At 45.6% G+C, this 18,398-nt stretch overlaps 1 protein-coding gene across 1 annotated transcript; it reads left to right on the forward strand.

The window, feature by feature from the left end:
• Nucleotides 1–443: 443 nt before the first annotated feature.
• LOC126195784 (trichohyalin-like) lies at nucleotides 444–14,230 on the forward strand. Its single transcript, XM_049934418.1, has 3 exons — nucleotides 444–460; nucleotides 12,192–13,205; nucleotides 14,077–14,230. The coding sequence occupies exons 1-3, from the start codon at nucleotides 444–446 to the stop codon at nucleotides 14,228–14,230; spliced, it is 1,185 nt and encodes a 394-aa protein (XP_049790375.1).
• The last annotated feature ends 4,168 nt before the right edge of the window (nucleotides 14,231–18,398 follow it).

Genomic DNA, 18,398 nt, shown 5'->3' on the forward strand with positions numbered 1-18,398 from the left:
CCTGGCCCACCACCATAATAGACGACAGACTGCATGATGCAGCGCCCACGTGTAACACTGAGGCTCTTTCAGCCTTTGTTTTGAGGGGTGCCTGCAGGTGAAGGGTGGACAGGGGATGGGGGAGGATTGAGTAGAGTGAAGTTGCTAGTGATAATTCATTTAGTTTATGAATATGATTAAGTGCTTGTAGACCCCACACTTCAATATCCAAAATATCAAAAATTATCACTAAAACGAGTTGAAAACCCCTATAAAATACCGTAAAAATTATTTAAAATGTATTTTTAACGAGTTATAAAATGAGCTAGAATAAACATCTTTGTAAGAGGTACAAATTTACGAAAAGGACAAAGAATTTAAAATCCACTATGTTTTCTTTAATACATGTCTTTCTTTGAAGATGTACAAAAATTGTCAAATCATTATGATTTATCACAAACAGCATGCAGACGTTTCTCAAGTGAGTCAGTGTTTGTAACACCATGTACTTGTAGTTAGAAAAACTTCCAACAGTTACTGTAGCCACTGGAGAATTCACTTCAACACTTTAGTTTCGAAATGGACTCACGAATATATTTCAGAAATGGATACTTTGCTTGCCACACTGTTTGTACAAACTATCAATATTTTTGTCTCAGTAGTAAAGAGACAAAACAGTCTGTTGTGTCTGGCTTTGTGTGTTTTGAGACACTGTTTCGAATTAATTGTGTGTTATGTATCTTGCAGGCATATATTTCAGAGCTAGCATTTATAATCTACTCTGTATTGTTAACAGACGCTTAAGCTCTAGCTCTTTTACGAACTGCTTTGTAACTCTTAATATTTTGGTTTATGTAGAATCTTAAAGGGTTAACACCGATTGTCTACAGTTGTGTACACTAATTTTACTGTGTCCTAGGTCGAAGAAATATTATTTGTCAATCGAAACCTCATGTACAAGTTGGCGAATGTGTGACCTTTTCATAATGATCAAGTGCTGCCACATTTTTGCATCTCTAAGACAATCAACAAGTGAATGAAGCACTGTTGAGCAGCTTGTGTCAAAATACACAGAAGTGGTTTGTTATGTTTCTCTGTATAATGGAACAGAGGAGACTGAGCACATGAAATGTGGAGCTATAGACGAATGTTGATTGGTACGTTGGTTGAGGGATGGAGGAGAACGAAATATCGAGTTCATCAGTCCCATGATCAAAGATAACAGAAAATAAGGGAGGAACAATGCCAAAAACAAAGCCAAATCGATGGGAACGAAAAATAGTGAAAGAGGTAGAAGGAACGTCCTGGCAGCAGGAAGTTTAAGGAACAGGAGTGGTGAAGGGGAAGGGGCAGAGCAGAGAGAGCCACAGGAGCGTTAAGTGTGACTGGACACTGGCACTGCCACCGACATATTCCCATCTTCACACCAAGCCATGAACGCAACATAATGAGAACACCACCAGGAGAAAGAAGAGAAGGAAAAAGATACGACATGAAAGGCCAGACAAAAAATAAGGATCAGGGCGGGGGAAAGGCCACCCAGAGCAACACCAATGCTAACTGAAGGACCTCAATGCCTGAACGAAATTTTGCGTAGATAAACCACTTCCATAAAGAAACTCGAGGATGGATGGAAGTATGTAACTCATGTGCTAACACCTTTGACAATGAGAGTGGGAGGACATATTTAGTACTAACGACCAGAGTATGAAAGGGGAGCGGGGGAGGCAGTCTAGCAAAATATGGATCACCATGAAGAGGGCTCTGCAATCCCAAAGGTGGGCGGCTCATTACGGAATAAAAAGCCATGGGTCAATCTCGTATGGCCGATAGGAAGCTGGGAGGTGGTAAATTCCAAGTGGAAGAGGTGGAGTGAAGAACACCATGTGGTGGGATCCCCTTCATTGTCCGATTTTTATTAGATGGGGGTGGAGGTGAAAAGGAAGCTGAAGATTACCAGAGGGTTCATGGATGATGGGTTGGTGGCTGTACGAGAGGGTTCATGTGGAAGTGCGCTTGATGGCGCCCTGGACCTGTCACTTCGCAGAAGCCAATGAGTGGGAACTAGTCCAGATACAGTATTCATTCACATACAGAGCAGGAGTGACCAACAGTCTGCAAGAGGCGGCAAGTCCATTAATAGTGATGAGAAAGAGGTCGCTTAATATGGAACCCTGTGGAACGTCATTCTTCTGGATCTGCAGAGAGCTGGGAATGGTGCCAACCTGAACTCCGAATGATTGGTGGGACAAGAAGTGGCGAATAAAAAAATCGAGAGGGGGTCCTGAAGCCCCCAATCATGGAGTGTAATAACATGTGATGGCGCCAAGCCATGTCACAGGCCTTACTAAAATTGAAGAAAACAGACGAGATGGCGGCGCTGGAGAAAGTCTTGCTGACCTGCTGTTTCCACGCAAAGCAGATCCATTGGAGACCTTCCCTCCAAAAAGCTGGACAAGCAAAGAGACTAAAGGTCCCAAGATTTGACAATCCATCAGCACCAGTGAGTGAGTATTTCTTCTAATAGCTTGTAGGAGACGTTGTTTAGACTGACTGGCCAGTAACTACCGAGGGGCGATGGCGTGTTACTGGGCTTAAGGAAAGGAACTACAATGCTTTCCTTACACTGAGGGAAGGACAGCTTGGAGACAAATATGGTTAAATGTCCAGAGGGGACACTGTCGTTGTGAGGAGATTGAGGTGTTAAATCAATTGGTTATGGATCGAATGAGGGCCAGAAGCAGTTCCCATTCAGCAGTAGAGTCATTGTTCGATTCTGCCTGACAATGAATGAAATTTAAGTGGAAATCTTCAACCCATTACGCAAGGTAGCCAGATAGGAGACTGAAGCCAACGCTGTGACAAAGTGGGCCACAAGGTTTTCCACAAGAACTGATGGATCTATATAAAGGCTATCCAGAAGAGCAAGGCCCAGGATGGAAGACTGCCATCGGCAACCTTTGCGTGTGCAGAATGTGGCCCTCACTTTGACTAAAGGACAGAAGAACCCAGAGAGGAGATAAAGCGTTCCCAATACACCCACTTTCTCTGATTAAACGCCTTCACACTAAAGCCCATTACTTGAAGGTGGTAAGACCTGAGGACAGGTGCCACTTAAGATATTGCAGGGCTTGAAGGCGATCACAGGTGGTGATGGCATGGCGATGATCGTGCTCCGCAATGTGACAGGATAGCAGTAAAAGTACCTGTCAAGTGGACAGCAATGGCAGTAGAGCAAATAATCTTATCACACACATCATGTACGACTTCACCAATACAATCTGACAAAGAGGGGGCTAAACACTATCTGGGAACTGTGCAGAGGCCAGGCAGCAAGATGGAAACTCAACAGGGTAAACTGGCCATCGAGAGGTGGGAAGGGAACGAGGGTATCAACAGGAGTAGTCAGTATCATAGAGGTGGTAATGTGGGGACCAGTGGAATGACAGAAGGGGAAGAGAAGTAGGTGTAATACCCATGGCAGAGTGCCATAAGTGGCACTGAAATGGGTAGGGAAATCATTAAGAAGGCACAGGTCGTGATCCATAAGAAAATTCTCTATGAGGAGACCGCTGGCTAAATGAACTGCTACACAAAGAGTTTGCTTTTTGTTTTGTTCTTAGGACACAAAACAACTAGATCATAAGAGCAAGCTCCACAAAGAGTGACGGGCATTAAAATCGTCAAGGACGAAGTGCGGAGCTGCTGAGGAAGGGCAGTTATGGAGTGGACACAAGTAGCCTCTTAGAACGGATACAGAGATTGCAAACCATGGCTGCAGAGTACAAGTGGATCTAGACATTAACCAATTCCAATGTTGTAGAAAGGTGTAACAGTTTACTATACGGATCCATACAGACCAACATGACTAATGAGGAGGTATTGAATAGTATTGGGGAGAAGATAAATTTGTGGCACAACTTGACTAGAAAGGATCGCTGGTAGGACACATTCTGAGGTATCAAAGGATCACCAATTTAGTATTGGAGGGCAGTGTGGAGGCTAAAAATCGTAGGTGATACCAAGAGATGAATACAATAAGCAGATTCAGAAGGATGTAGCTTGCAGTAGGTACTGGGAGATGAAGCTTACACAGGATAGAGTAGCATGGAGAGCTGCATCAAACCAGTTTCTGGACTGAAGACCACAACAACAGACTAACGTGCAAACACCATCAGAAAGCAAAGTGCTAACCCATTTTTCACAAAGCAGAAAATCTATGAAGTGTGAGTTAGCATGAGTAAAAAATGAGATTCCTGGAGAATGAAAATGTGCAGAGCGAATGGCATTAGAGGATTGCCACTCTGGATAGTGACTACACTATTCACAACAATTCCAATGAATTAGCATGGAACAGGGATCCATATGGGAGACAAATGGCCAAAGCCAGTCACACCACCGATCACCATCTGTCACTAACAAGGACAGTATAACTTCCATAATCAAGCAGCCAGACTCAGGTTGCGAGTGGGGAGTCTGCATCTACAGGAACACTGGATGGGCATTGTCCCAGGACTTATGTTGTTCTCCTCGTCTTGTAGGTCGAGTAGAGTGCCTCGAGATTCTGCAGCTGGCTTGTGGCAGCAGGTATGTGGTGTGGGAAAACTAGGGGTGTTGTCTCAGGAATTTGCCACATCACCAGCAGACGATGGGCACTATTCTGGCTTGGTAGGAGAAGTGATACCAAGAAAGGAGGGCTAAGGAAGCAGAGGGTAGGAGAGTGAAGACGGGGCAGGACTGGGGCAAGGAGGAGGGAGGAAGGATAATGAATGTAACAGAGGCAAAAATTTTATGTCAGACAGGGTGAAGACTATCACATTTCTGATGAGCTTCAGTGTAGGAAAACCTATCAATGGTCTTATACTTATCTTTCCATCTTATAAATTGGACAATGCAGTGAGCATCGAGACTGAGTCATGACAATTGATGCAAACAGGCGATAGAACCCAAGGGCCCCTCCCTCATGGGGTTTCTGCATTCACCACATGGAGGATCGACTTATATTGGAAAGAAATGTCCCTGAACGTGCACACTGGAACACGTTACAGGTAGTGACACATATGGCTTTATGTCACAAACTATCACCTCGGCCTTCTTCAGTAGGTGTCATGTTCTGACATAGTTGGGAGAGGGGAAAAGGGGTTACTGGTCAGTCTGCGCTCCCGAGCGGTATAGAGCAGAAGGCAGAAGGACAATTCACAGCGAAGGCGTTTGATTGTTTTCTTGTATCTGAACCAACACTGGTACTGGCATTTACTAGAAATGCGGGTGGTGAAAGTCGGTAGGGAACTCTTTGTGGAGACACTTTGACAAACAGGGTTTTGAAATAGTTTTTTATTCCAGACAGGACTATAATACACTAGCGGCTAGTTCTAGATTTAGAAAAAGCAGGAATAACACTGTTACAACAAAAGCCAGTGCAGAAGTCCCAGGAGTGGATGCTAACCACAGTAGCAAACACTAGCAGCATCTTAAGGCAACAACTTAGTTGCCAAACAAAACATACACGGAGCTGGACCGAGGCTAGAGTCGACGGACATGGATTCGGCGCCCAGATCGACTGACTGAGAACTCCGCCAAAATGCGGAATCTGGGGGTTTTAAAGAGTCGCGTGGGGGCACTGTTTTACCAACTTAAAGCCACCGAGCCAATCCCGTAGGTGTCTTGCGGGCGCCTGTCAATCACCGTTTATTTAGGAGCCCTCTACTGCTCCTAAGGTGAGAATGTTAATGCAGTTGCACTAAGTCCGTATTTGGTATCAACATTGTTCAGCTGAAAGCTAAACGTAACTGCTCTGCCAAATAAGGCTTGCAACATTGTTATACGTCATTTAGCTCCACCCCTCGGACTCCCCAGAGTAGGGACTGCTGGGTCAACAGTTTTTGGCGTTTTCGCTCTCTTTCTAACCCTTGTGAGCCTACTGACGTTGCTGTTCTCATGGCTGGTATCAAGCTGGCTTTATACGCTACCACGCGCCTGTTGGTTACACAGTTCTACGGCGGCAACCTACTACAGCGTCTAGACATATGAAGGTGTATGTTAATTCCCTGAAGAGTAACTAACGCCCTGGGACCGCTTCTGTGGGCGTCTGCATTTTCGCAAGGCTCTCCACTTACGGTTTACTTCATGTAACAATATCTCTCAGTTTCGTCTGCCTCAGCATGGTCTCTGCTTCTACGCCTGTCCTCCTTTCTCACAGCTTCAAGATAACACTACAGTAGTAAGGAATAATCAATATATTACACAGGGTATCCCCTCAAATGCCAAGATAAAAGCGTAAGTATTTAATTGATTGTCCTTACAGCCTTTCAGATCGAGCAAAACAAATTGAGTCTCCACCATTCCACATTGGGCTGGAGACCCTCATCACTTTGAAGAACGAGCACCCTCTGGAAAATTACTACCTGAACCATAGACTGATGAGGCGTAACCGACAGTATGTTGTAGCCAAGATGTTCACAGGCACACATGGCTGCAGCTCATGTTGCAGTAGTATTGATCGACAGCAATCCCTACTGCATGTTACTGAGAATCCACTGCGCCAAACTTGCCTTCGATAGTCTCCACGAAAAATAAAGGCTCGGTGGCAGTGAAAGTGGCGTCATCAGTCCTGTTACTGACAAGTTAGCAGGGAAAGGGCTTCACCACCGTCTGGCACGCCCAGCCCTGTACCCACAGATGGGAACAGGGAAAGCAGTTCCCATTCAGCAGTAGAGACATTGTTCGATTATGCCTGACAATGGATGAAATTTAAGTGGAAAGCTTCAACCCATTACGCAAGGTAGCCAGATAGGAGACTGAAGCCAACGCTGCGACAAAGTGGGCCACAAGGTTTTCCACAAGAACTGGTGGATATGTATCAAGGCTATCCAGAAGGGCAAGGCCCAGGATAGAAGACTCATCGGCAACCTTTGAGTGTGCAGACTGTAGCCCTCACTTATGACTAAATTACAGAAGAACCCAGGGAGGAGAAAGCGTTCCCAATACACCCACTTTCTCTTATTTAACGCCTTCTCACTAAAGCCCATTACTTAAAGGTGGTAAGAACTGAACACAGGTGCCACTTAAGATTTGCAGGGCTTGAAGGCGACCATGGGTGATGTTGGCATGGCGATGATCGTGCTCCGCAATGTGACAGGATAGCAGTAAAAGTACCTGTCAAATGGACAGCAATGGCAGTAGTGCAAATCTGATCACACACATGTACGACTTCACCAATACAATCTGACGAAGAGGGGGTAAACACTATCTGGGAACTGTGCAGAGGCCAGCCAGCAAGATGGAGACTCAACAGGGTAAACTGGCCATCGAGAGGTGGGAAGGGAACGAGGGTATCAACAGGAGTAGTTATTATCAGAGGTGGTCATGTGGCGATTAGTGGAATGACAGAAGGGGAAGAGAATTTGGTGTAATACCTATGGCAGACTGCCGTAAGTGACACAAATGTGTCGGGAAATCATTAAGAAGGCACAGGTCGTGGTCCATAAGAAAATTATCTATGAGGAGACCGCTGGCTAAATAAAAAAAGCACTTCTACACAAGGAGTTTGCTTCTTTTTTGTTCTTAGGAAACACAAACAACTAGATCGTAAGAACAAGCTCCACAAAGAGTGACGGGCATTAAAATCGTCACGGAGGACGAAGTGCGGAGCTGCTGAGGAAGGGCAGTTATGGAGTGGACACAAGTAGCCTCTTAGAACGGATACAGAGATTGCAAACCATGACTGCAGAGTACAAGTGGATCTAGACATTAACCAATTCCAATGTTGTAGAAAGGTGTAACAGTTTACTATACGGATCCATACAGACCAACATAACTAATGAGGAGGTATTGTATAGAATTGGGGAGAAAAATTTGTGGCACAACTTGACTAGAAGGGATCGCTGGTACGACATGTTCTGAGACATCAAAGGATCACCAATTTAGTATTTGAGGGCAGTGTGGAGGGTAAAAATCGTAGAGGGAGACCAAGAGATGAATACACTAAACATATTCAGAAGGATGTAGGTTGCAGTAGATACTGGGAGATGAAGCTTGCGCAGGATAGAGTAGCATGGAGAGCTGCATCAAACCAGTCTCTGGACTTAAGGCCATAACAACAACAGACCAACGTGCAAACACCATCAGAAAGCAAAGTGCTAACCCACTTCTGACAAAGCAGGAAATCTATGAAGTTCCTCTGAGTTAGCACGAGATTCCTCGAGAATGAAAACGTGCAGAGTGATTAGCGTTAGAGGGTTGTGACTCCGGAAAGTGACTACACTATACATTGCAATTCCATTGAAGTAACATGGAACAGGGATCCAGATGGGAGGCAAATGGGCCAAAGCCAGTCATACCACCGATCACCATCTGTCACTAACAAGGACAGTATGACTTCCAAAAATTAGAAGGCAAACTCAGGTTGCGAGTGGGGAGTCTGCCCATCCAGTGTTCCTGTAGATGCATTGTCCCAGGACTTATGTTGTTCTCCTCGTCTTGTAGGTCGAGTAGAGTGCCTCGAGATTCTGCAGCTGGCTTGTGGCAGCAGGTATGTGGTGTGGGAAAACTAGGGGTGTTGTCTCAGGAATTTGCCACATCACCAGCAGACGATGGGCACTATTCTGGCTTGGTAGGAGAAGTGATACCAAGAAAGGAGGGCTAAGGAAGCAGAGGGTAGGAGAGTGAAGACGGGGCAGGACTGGGGCAAGGAGGAGGGAGGAAGGATAATGAATGTAACAGAGGCAAAAATTTTATGTCAGACAGGGTGAAGACTATCACATTTCTGATGAGCTTCAGTGTAGGAAAACCTATCAATGGTCTTATACTTATCTTTCCATCTTATAAATTGGACAATCCAGTGAGCATCGAGACAGTCATGACAACTGATGCAAACAGGCGATAGAACACAAGGGCCCCTCCCTCATGGGGTGTCTGCATTCACCACATGGAGGATCGACTTATATTGGAAAGAAATGTCCCTGAACGTGCACACTGGAACACCTTACAGGTAGTGACACATATGGCTTTATGTCACAAACTATCACCTCGGCCTTCTTCAGTAGGTGTCATGTTCTGACATAGGTGGGAGAGGGGAAAAAAGGGGTTCCTGGTCAGTCTGCGCTCCCGAGCGGTATAGAGCAGAAGGCAGAAGGACAATTCACAGCGAAGGCGTTTGATTGTTTTCTTGTATCTGAACCAACACTGGTACAGGCATTTACTAGAAATGCGGGTGGTGAAAGTCGGTAGGGAACTCTTTGTGGAGACACTTTGACAAACAGGGTTTTGAAATAGTTTTTTATTCCAGACAGGACTATAATACACTAGCGGCTAGTTCTAGATTTAGAAAAAGCAGGAATAACACTGTTACAACAAAAGCCAGTGCAGAAGTCCCAGCAGTGGATGCTAACTACAGTAGCAAACACTAGCAGCATCTTAAGGCAACAACTTAGTTGCCAAACAAAACATACACGGAGCTGGACCGAGGCTTGAGTCGACGGACATGGATTCGGCGCCCAGATCGTCTGACTGGGAACTCCGCCAAAATGCGGAATCTGGGGGTTTTAAAGAGTCGCGTGGGGGCACTGTTTTACAAACTTAAAGGCACCGAGCCAATCCCGTAAGTGTCCTGCAAGCGCCTGCCCATCACCGTTTAGTTAGGTCCCCTCTACTGCTCCTAAGGCGGGAATGTTAATGCAGTTGCACAAAGTCCGTATTTGGTATCAACATTGTTCAGCTGAAAGCTAAACGTAACTGCTCTGCCAAATAAGGCTTGCAATATTGTTATACGTCATTTAGCCCCGCCCCTCGGGCTCCCCGGAGTAGGGACTGCTGGGTCAACATTTTTTGGCGTTTTGGCTCTCTTTCTAACCCTTGTGAGCCTACTGACGTTGCTGTTCTCAGGGCTGGTATCAAGCTGGCTTTATATTCTAGTACGTGCCTCTTGGTTACGAAGTTCTACGACGGCAACCTACTACAGCGTCTAGACGACATACGAAGTTACATGTTAATTCCTTGAAGAGTAACTAACGCCCTGGGGGCGTCTGCATTTTCGCAAGGTTCTCCCCGTACGGTTTACCTTATGTAACAATATCTCTTCTAGTTTCGTCTGCCCTCAGCATCGTCTCTGCTACCGCGCCTTGGAACGCCTGTCCATTTTCACAGCTTCAAGGTAACACTACAGTAGCAAGAAATAATATGTTACACAGGGTATCCCATCAGATACCAAGATAAAGGCGTAAGTATTTAATCGATTGTCCTTACAGCCTTTCTGATCGAGCCAAACAAATTCAGTCTCCAGCATTCCACATTGGGCTGGAGACCCCGATCACTTTTGAAGAACGAGCGCCCTGTGGAAATGACTACTTGAACCAAAGTCAGAGACTGATGAGGCGTAATCGACAGTAGGCTGTAGCCAAGATGTTCACAGGCATACATGGCTGCATCTCATGTTGCAGTAGTATTGATCGACAGCAAACCCGACTGCATGTTACTGAGAATCCACTGCGCCAAACTTGCCTTCGATTGTCTCCACGAAAAATAAAGGCTCGGTGGCAGTGAAAGTGGCGTCATCAGTCCTGTTACTGACAAGGTAGCAGGGAAAGGGCTTCACCACCGTCTGGCACGACCAGCCCTACAGTCACAGATGGGAACAGGGAAGGGTGATAAGCAGTGTTATGAAGGGAGCTGCAGAAGGACGACCAGTTTTCAGGGTGTCTGCTCTGACACTACATACACATTGGAATCAGGTGCTGTCCTGTGAGCATCGCGCACTCACAGCAATGGCCATCTGGCACAGTGGACGGTGCCAGGCATACTCATGCTCCAGAATGAGAAACAGCCACTCCTAGGCATAAATGGGAACGTTTCAGATCAGGTATCAGAAGTGTGATCCCATGCTTTCAGCAGGCTTCTCCTGCACTGACTACCAGGCTAACTATGTAGTTTCAAAGAACAATGGAGTCTAAAAATAGACTGAAGAGGTAATGCCACTTCCTCCGTCGAAAAGTAAAATTCAAAAATTAGCTCCCAATACCCCCAAGATTCCCCCTCCCTCCCCCCCCCCCAAGTCCCAAATTCCCAGAAAAGTGAATAAGCGAACGAAGTTCCATTTATCACTATTATTAGAACAATGAAAAGTAATTAAATCAGGAATCTAAGACTTGACAATTTAGCAATCTACGAAAGAAAGATTAAATTTCAGTAAAATTAAAATCAAAGTCAATAAATTGCAAAATTAACATAAATTAACATTCGCAAAGTAGAACGAACGATACCAAAGAATACTCCGTGTGAGTACTCTTTTGAAATCGTTAGTAATGAGTGAGTATAATTCAATGCATTGTCACTACGTTACGAGATTTAGCCGGAGCAAGTCATATTTGAATGCTCTTACATGTAGGCGCGCTTAGATTGTTTTTGAGATTGAATAATTGCGATCTATTATGACGCAGTAATACGATCTTTTGACTTCAAATATCACTGCATTAGAATTCGATCGGAGGACTTTTACCTACTAGAATAAAGAACTGTTAACTAGATAATTGAACTAAACATTACTTAATGATTTAGGCAACGAACACTGATAGACAATTTTCATTCATAATAGCCAGTGGTTTATGGAACTTCAGTGATAGGTCCGAAGCATGTAATTTAAATCCCCCAACACCTAGGAAAGATTTCTGCTCAAGGCTCGGTTAGGAAGTGACTGATATTCTGCAATAAATCACCCTCTCGTGCCAAGTTGTGCATTTGTGATTAAAAATTCTATCAAATTCTTGACATGAAACTCCCGAGTAATAATTACGCGCAGCGATAATATTAGACTAGCGCTCGGCGCTTGGGTAGAATCCTTCACTCAAATAACAAGCCAACTGTTACGATTTCTTAGGTACTTGAAATTACGACCAGCTTGTAGGGAATTTGTTGTGGATGTGACTGTATTGGTTTTATCAATATTTCATCATTATCAGTTAAACATCGATTACGAACGATTAATTACGATACTTGGTGTAGTAAATATCTCACACACGTCAACATTTCGGTTCAACACTTATTTTGTGTAACGTCGTCTTCATAACTTGATAAGGATCTCAACACACTACCGACTGTCGCTGAGTTTTAGCCAAAGCCAAGTACAAATAAAACTAAAACATCAAGAAGAACAGGCGTTATAGAGGCTACCATGAAAATTCAAAGTAAGGAGTTACAAGTTTACTCACTACGCGCGACAGAAAGAAGCGCGACAGAAAGAAGCGCGACAGAAAGAAGCGCGACAGAAAGAAGCGCGACAGAAAGAAGCGCGACAGAAAGAAGCGCGACAGAAAGAAGCGCGACAGAAAGAAGCGCGACAGAAAGAAGCGCGACAGAAAGAAGCGCGACAGAAAGAAGCGCGACAGAAAGAAGCGCGACAGAAAGAAGCGCGACAGAAAGAAGCGCGACAGAAAGAAGCGCGACAGAAAGAAGCGCGACAGAAAGAAGCGCGACAGAAAGAAGCGCGACAGAAAGAAGCGCGACAGAAAGAAGCGCGACAGAAAGAAGCGCGACAGAAAGAAGCGCGACAGAAAGAAGCGCGACAGAAAGAAGCGCGACAGAAAGAAGCGCGACAGAAAGAAGCGCGACAGAAAGAAGCGCGACAGAAAGAAGCGCGACAGAAAGAAGCGCGACAGAAAGAAGCGCGACAGAAAGAAGCGCGACAGAAAGAAGCGCGACAGAAAGAAGCGCGACAGAAAGAAGCGCGACAGAAAGAAGCGCGACAGAAAGAAGCGCGACAGAAAGAAGCGCGACAGAAAGAAGCGCGACAGAAAGAAGCGCGACAGAAAGAAGCGCGACAGAAAGAAGCGCGACAGAAAGAAGCGCGACAGAAAGAAGCGCGACAGAAAGAAGCGCGACAGAAAGAAGCGCGACAGAAAGAAGCGCGACAGAAAGAAGCGCGACAGAAAGAAGCGCGACAGAAAGAAGCGCGACAGAAAGAAGCGCGACAGAAAGAAGCGCGACAGAAAGAAGCGCGACAGAAAGAAGCGCGACAGAAAGAAGCGCGACAGAAAGAAGCGCGACAGAAAGAAGCGCGACAGAAAGAAGCGCGACAGAAAGAAGCGCGACAGAAAGAAGCGCGACAGAAAGAAGCGCGACAGAAAGAAGCGCGACAGAAAGAAGCGCGACAGAAAGAAGCGCGACAGAAAGAAGCGCGACAGAAAGAAGCGCGACAGAAAGAAGCGCGACAGCTGTGGAGGCGGCGGGCGGCGAGAGTGGGCAGGCAGAGGGCGTAACAGCTTGGTGCACCGTATGCGCCACGCTCGATCTCGCGAAACAACCGTGCGCCCTCTGGGGGGGGGGGGTAACAATTGGGTGCACTAGGGAGGAATTATATGGTTCCCAGCAGAACCAATGGAGGAAAGACTGTATTAAAAAAATTGACAAGGAGACGTGTCTTATGGTATCAAGGAATAACGCTCATAGTACGAGAGGGCGTCGTAAATGGCGAAAGCTGTTGAAGACGTTGCCGCAGGCCTTACTGAACTGGTCAGAGGGTTACCGACATTATGGAGTGTTGTTGCGCATGGTAATTATTGATTGGTAGATAAGATTATTATAATTGTGAACGAATCAAAATTGTTTTAGTCCGTGAAAAGAAACCATGTGACGAAAGTATATTTTGAAATAAGCACATTTGTCTAAATTTTGCTTTTAAAATCTAGAAACAATCACGTAGGAGCGTTAGACAGCGAAAATTTCTTCCTCCAGAAAAGCCAGGTTCTAAAGGATTAACCATAATACCTGCCTTTGAAATTTGCTTCTGTAGACATTACGGTGACTCACAACGGCCCTACCCTCAACTATTTGTGCTACAGTTGTGAGCACAGTTTTCTAACTGATGCCTCAGATCACACGCTGTAAGCATCAAAGTCTTATGATGTTTTTACGGTAAGTGACGATGACTATCAAGGCTATAAATTTTATTTGCCTGTAAATATTTGAAGGAGACAGTGTGCTGTGTCAAAACGCACGGGTTACGTTCGCGCTTACTAGTGCTGAGCCTCCTACACGATAGCTTAAAAACATCTGGTGGTTACTGTAAATATACGTGTACGATGTATTAAGAAAAACAATATGTTGTAGATTAGCCCCGAACGTCGACGAAAGAACAGGTGGTGAGCGCGCGCGACTTCAGCGATGCAACAACTCGCCATCGCTGGGTCCAGGGATGCTGCCTGAGCGACGCGCAGCAGCCGGCCGCTGTCTTAGAGATCCGACAGCAGCAGCGAATAATTAATTAATTGTCAAAATTTGGCGTGGCGTTCCGAGTTGGTTCGTTTTCAATGGTTCCTACCGTGTGACGAAGAGTTAGTTCCCATGTAGGCCTCTCACCGACTAAGTGGATGTATCTATGTGCGTCTAGGTCCGATAGTAGAGCGACCCACTGCGTGGTGTAGTGAGGCACCGCAGCTGGCGGCTAAGGCTTGGGAGAGGGAAAGGAGATTGGTTTGGTGGGACCAGTACTTTAATTTGGGTACACTTCGCGGAGGCAGCGTGGCTATTTAGTCTGTTAGGCCCCTGCTCATATACGTGGCTGTGACTGTTGTTTCCTCCCAAAGCTGAGCACCGAAATATACAGAGATTGTGGGATTTTCTGAATACTCGCTGGTGATACACTGGTTCTGCCGAATTTAGGTGCACGCGCTATCAATTGATTGACATCTTGTTGACAGTTTCGGTCGCAAAGTTTGCTGTAGTAAATCCAGCGTGAACCTGGTTAGAGAGAGAAGTAGATTTGGAGGTGCTGAGTTTTTGGAAATCGCTGAAACCTATATCCTGTCCGTGTTGTACGATTAGTGGTCACGGCTAGCCCAGAGGTAATTGGGTTGTCAACCGTTTTGTTGAAAGTGTGTGTGTGTGTGTGTGTGTGTGTGTGTGTGTGTGTGTGTGTGTGTGTGTGTGTGTGTGTGTGAGCGCGCGCGCGCCGAGAAGAAAAGCTTCGAGTACATGTACGTAGTAGTATGAATACTACTATCTTACAGCGGACCGAGAATTGGCTCGAATAAATACGAACTGTTTCATTATATTGAGATAGAGTGCACCAGTAGTGGAGAGGATAGGCGTCGAGAACCATTTTACAAGCAGCACGCAGCCAGACAAAAACTTTATTAGCCAAAGTGACGAGTGGCCGAATTCAAGTAGGGAACTTAGCGGGTCGCGTATTGTCAATGACTGAAGAGGGTCAGAATTGTTTTAAATTGTCGCTTAAGGTTAGATTTAAAGTGGCAGTGGCACTTAGGGTTTTTGTTTAATTCTTTTATTACTGAATTTCCGTGTTGTGAGGTGTAGTCTTTGATGACACTCGCTCATTTACGAGAGTGAAATTGTATTTAAATACGTAGAGAAAATAAATTCAAGTTTTCTTGGGTTATAATAAACCTTATGTGTATTTAATTAGTATCTGGTGTGTGTACATATTTTTACGGGAAAAGAAAAGGGTGAGTTCCAGAGATCTTAATACAAAGTTGCAGGACACAAGTATACGCTGATATTTGTAGGTTTGCCTAATCGAAAGTTCATGGATTGAGTGGAACCGCGAGAAACCTATAGAGGGTAGATATTCTAAAAAGGTAAAACGGTTTCATTTATGGAAAGAGTGTCTACGAAAATGCAAGTAGAATTGAAGTTTTAATTTTTTACGGAAAGGTCAACTATAACACCAAGGACAAAGGTTATTAAATCTTAAGTACGTGAAGACTTATTTACATAGCAACGCTGGAATAAGTGGAAAGAGATTTAGTGGTAGCATAAATTATTTCAGTTCTTATCGATATTGGTGGAAGCGTCTTAATAAAAACTGGCCATAACGCGACGGTATATGGAATAGGAACTTTTGTAGGTAATTAAAAAGTTACGAGTCTTTTCCAGATATAATATACTGCGTTGTGAGAATCTCGTTGTGTGGGAGAACAATTGCACGCTAGTTGGGGAATTTATCTAGATATAATATAAACAGGTACTGTATCTGAAGACATTTGATGCTTGGATTCGACTAGTAGGTTAGATAACGAGAGTTGTTGCCTAAATCGGTCTCTTATTTACTGCTTGATATTGGTGATCATTGTCATTAGAATGTTTGGATGCGTGTATTCTTAGTGTAATCGTCTCATTGTTAGATCTAGACGTTGTGTAAAGTAAGGGTGCTGTCCATTATTCGATATTGTCTTCAATTTGTTCCTTGAGAGTGCGATCACTGTACGAGCTGGACTTCGAGTAGTCGCCGCGCGCTCCACTACGACTGGAATCTTCTGAAATCAGATAGCGATCCGCAGTCGTAACGTCGACTGTGAAATTAAAAACTGTACCTAATTAAAGCTGTAGCGTGCGGCAGGAAGCCATGTATTAACGGCATAGCGACGTTGGTACAGTACGATCCATTGTCGTAAGTTCGATCTTGGGTACCGCCAGTCGGCGCGTTACAACATGTATGTTGGTTCTTAGACGATTCTCAGGTAATGTCAACTGCTTTTACTACTAATGTCGCTAACTGATCGTGATGTTAGATATGAACTACTTTAGATGAGTCTGACGAAAATAATCTTGTCTTTGAATATAACCGTTACTTGCGATCTGGTTTCGACATATTGTCACCCTTAGTCATCAAATATTGGAAAGACTTTTCGTTTTCCTTGAAAAGCAGGTTAGGCAAATTTTAACTGGACAACTGGAACCGCGTTAGTCTATTTCTAATAGAGCAGAGAATACAGTTGAAACCAGTCAGTGCCAATTAACCCACTGGCTTCACATTAAGCTTCTTGCGTCAGCCCTGTAGAGGAAGCACAAATGGCAACTGCACAATAACTGTCAATAATCCGTTACAGCACCCTATTTTCCGTTCATATTAGATGCTATCTTGTTAGATTTTCGTATGGGCGCGTCCCGACTGCATGGAGTAGCTTTGTTTTCAACCCAGTTGAAAACAGTCGCGGAGGGGGAGGGGCGGGGGAGATTTTCTCGCCTGTTCACAATAGGTTAGTTATGACTGCAAGTCTAGAGGGGTTGGCCCTTCACTTCTCACAAGCAGAGAAAGCATCCTGGTGCTAGGTTCCAATTGGAACAGGAGATTCCTCAATAGTGGCGCCATATACCGAGAGGCATGACCTCGAGCCCCTGAGAGCACAGTCCAACGGGCGTCGATGCTACCTCGACTCTACAAGGCCGGGCGCAATACTTTTACGTGTGGCAGCGCTGGGCCCGAGTGGAGTCTGCGAAGACTATCAGGACTCTTGGAACCACGTCATTTAAGTAGCTGCTGCTTTATTTTGATTACTTTATCTATTTAACCTGCTCTGATTAGAGTTGTCTGACGTCTGACATCTGACCAGGAGTTTACAAATACAGTAACTTTATTTACACTCCTGGAAATTGAAATAAGAACACCGTGAATTCATTGTCCCAGGAAGGGGAAACTTTATTGACACATTCCTGGGGTCAGATACATCACATGATCACACTGACAGAACCACAGGCACATAGACACAGGCAACAATGCATGCACAATGTCGGCACTAGTACAGTGTATATCCACCTTTCGCAGCAATGCAGGCTGCTATTCTCCCATGGAGACGATCGTAGAGATGCTGGATGTAGTCCTGTGGAACGGCTTGCCATGCCATTTCCACCTGGCGCCTCAGTTGGACCAGCGTTCGTGCTGGACGTGCAGACCGCGTGAGACGACGCTTCATCCAGTCCCAAACATGCTCAATGGGGGACAGATCCGGAGATCTTGCTGGCCAGGGTAGTTGACTTACACCTTCTAGAGCACGTTGGGTGGCACGGGATACATGCGGACGTGCATTGTCCTGTTGGAACAGCAAGTTCCCTTGCCGGTCTAGGAATGGTAGAACGATGGGTTCGATGACGGTTTGGATGTACCGTGCACTATTCAGTGTCCCCTCGACGATCACCAGTGGTGTACGGCCAGTGTAGGAGATCGCTCCCCACACCATGATGCCGGGTGTTGGCCCTGTGTGCCTCGGTCGTATGCAGTCCTGATTGTGGCGCTCACCTGCACGGCGCCAAACACGCATACGACCATCATTGGCACCAAGGCAGAAGCGACTCTCATCGCTGAAGACGACACGTCTCCATTCGTCCCTCCATTCACGCCTGTCGCGACACCACTGGAGGCAGGCTGCACGATGTTGGGGCGTGAGCGGAAGACGGACTAACGGTGTGCGGGACCGTAGCCCAGCTTCATGGAGACGGTTGCGAATGGTCCTCGCCGATACCCCAGGAGCAACAGTGTCCCTAATTTGCTGGGAAGTGGCGGTGCGGTCCCCTACGGCACTGCGTAGGATCCTACGGTCTTGGCGTGCATCCGTGCGTCGCTGCGGTCCGGTCCCAGGTCGACGGGCACGTGCACCTTCCGCCGACCACTGGCGACAACATCGATGTACTGTGGA

This window comes from Schistocerca nitens, chromosome 7 (genome assembly GCF_023898315.1).
Source record: "Schistocerca nitens isolate TAMUIC-IGC-003100 chromosome 7, iqSchNite1.1, whole genome shotgun sequence".
Taxonomy (NCBI): Eukaryota; Metazoa; Arthropoda; class Insecta; order Orthoptera; family Acrididae; genus Schistocerca; species Schistocerca nitens.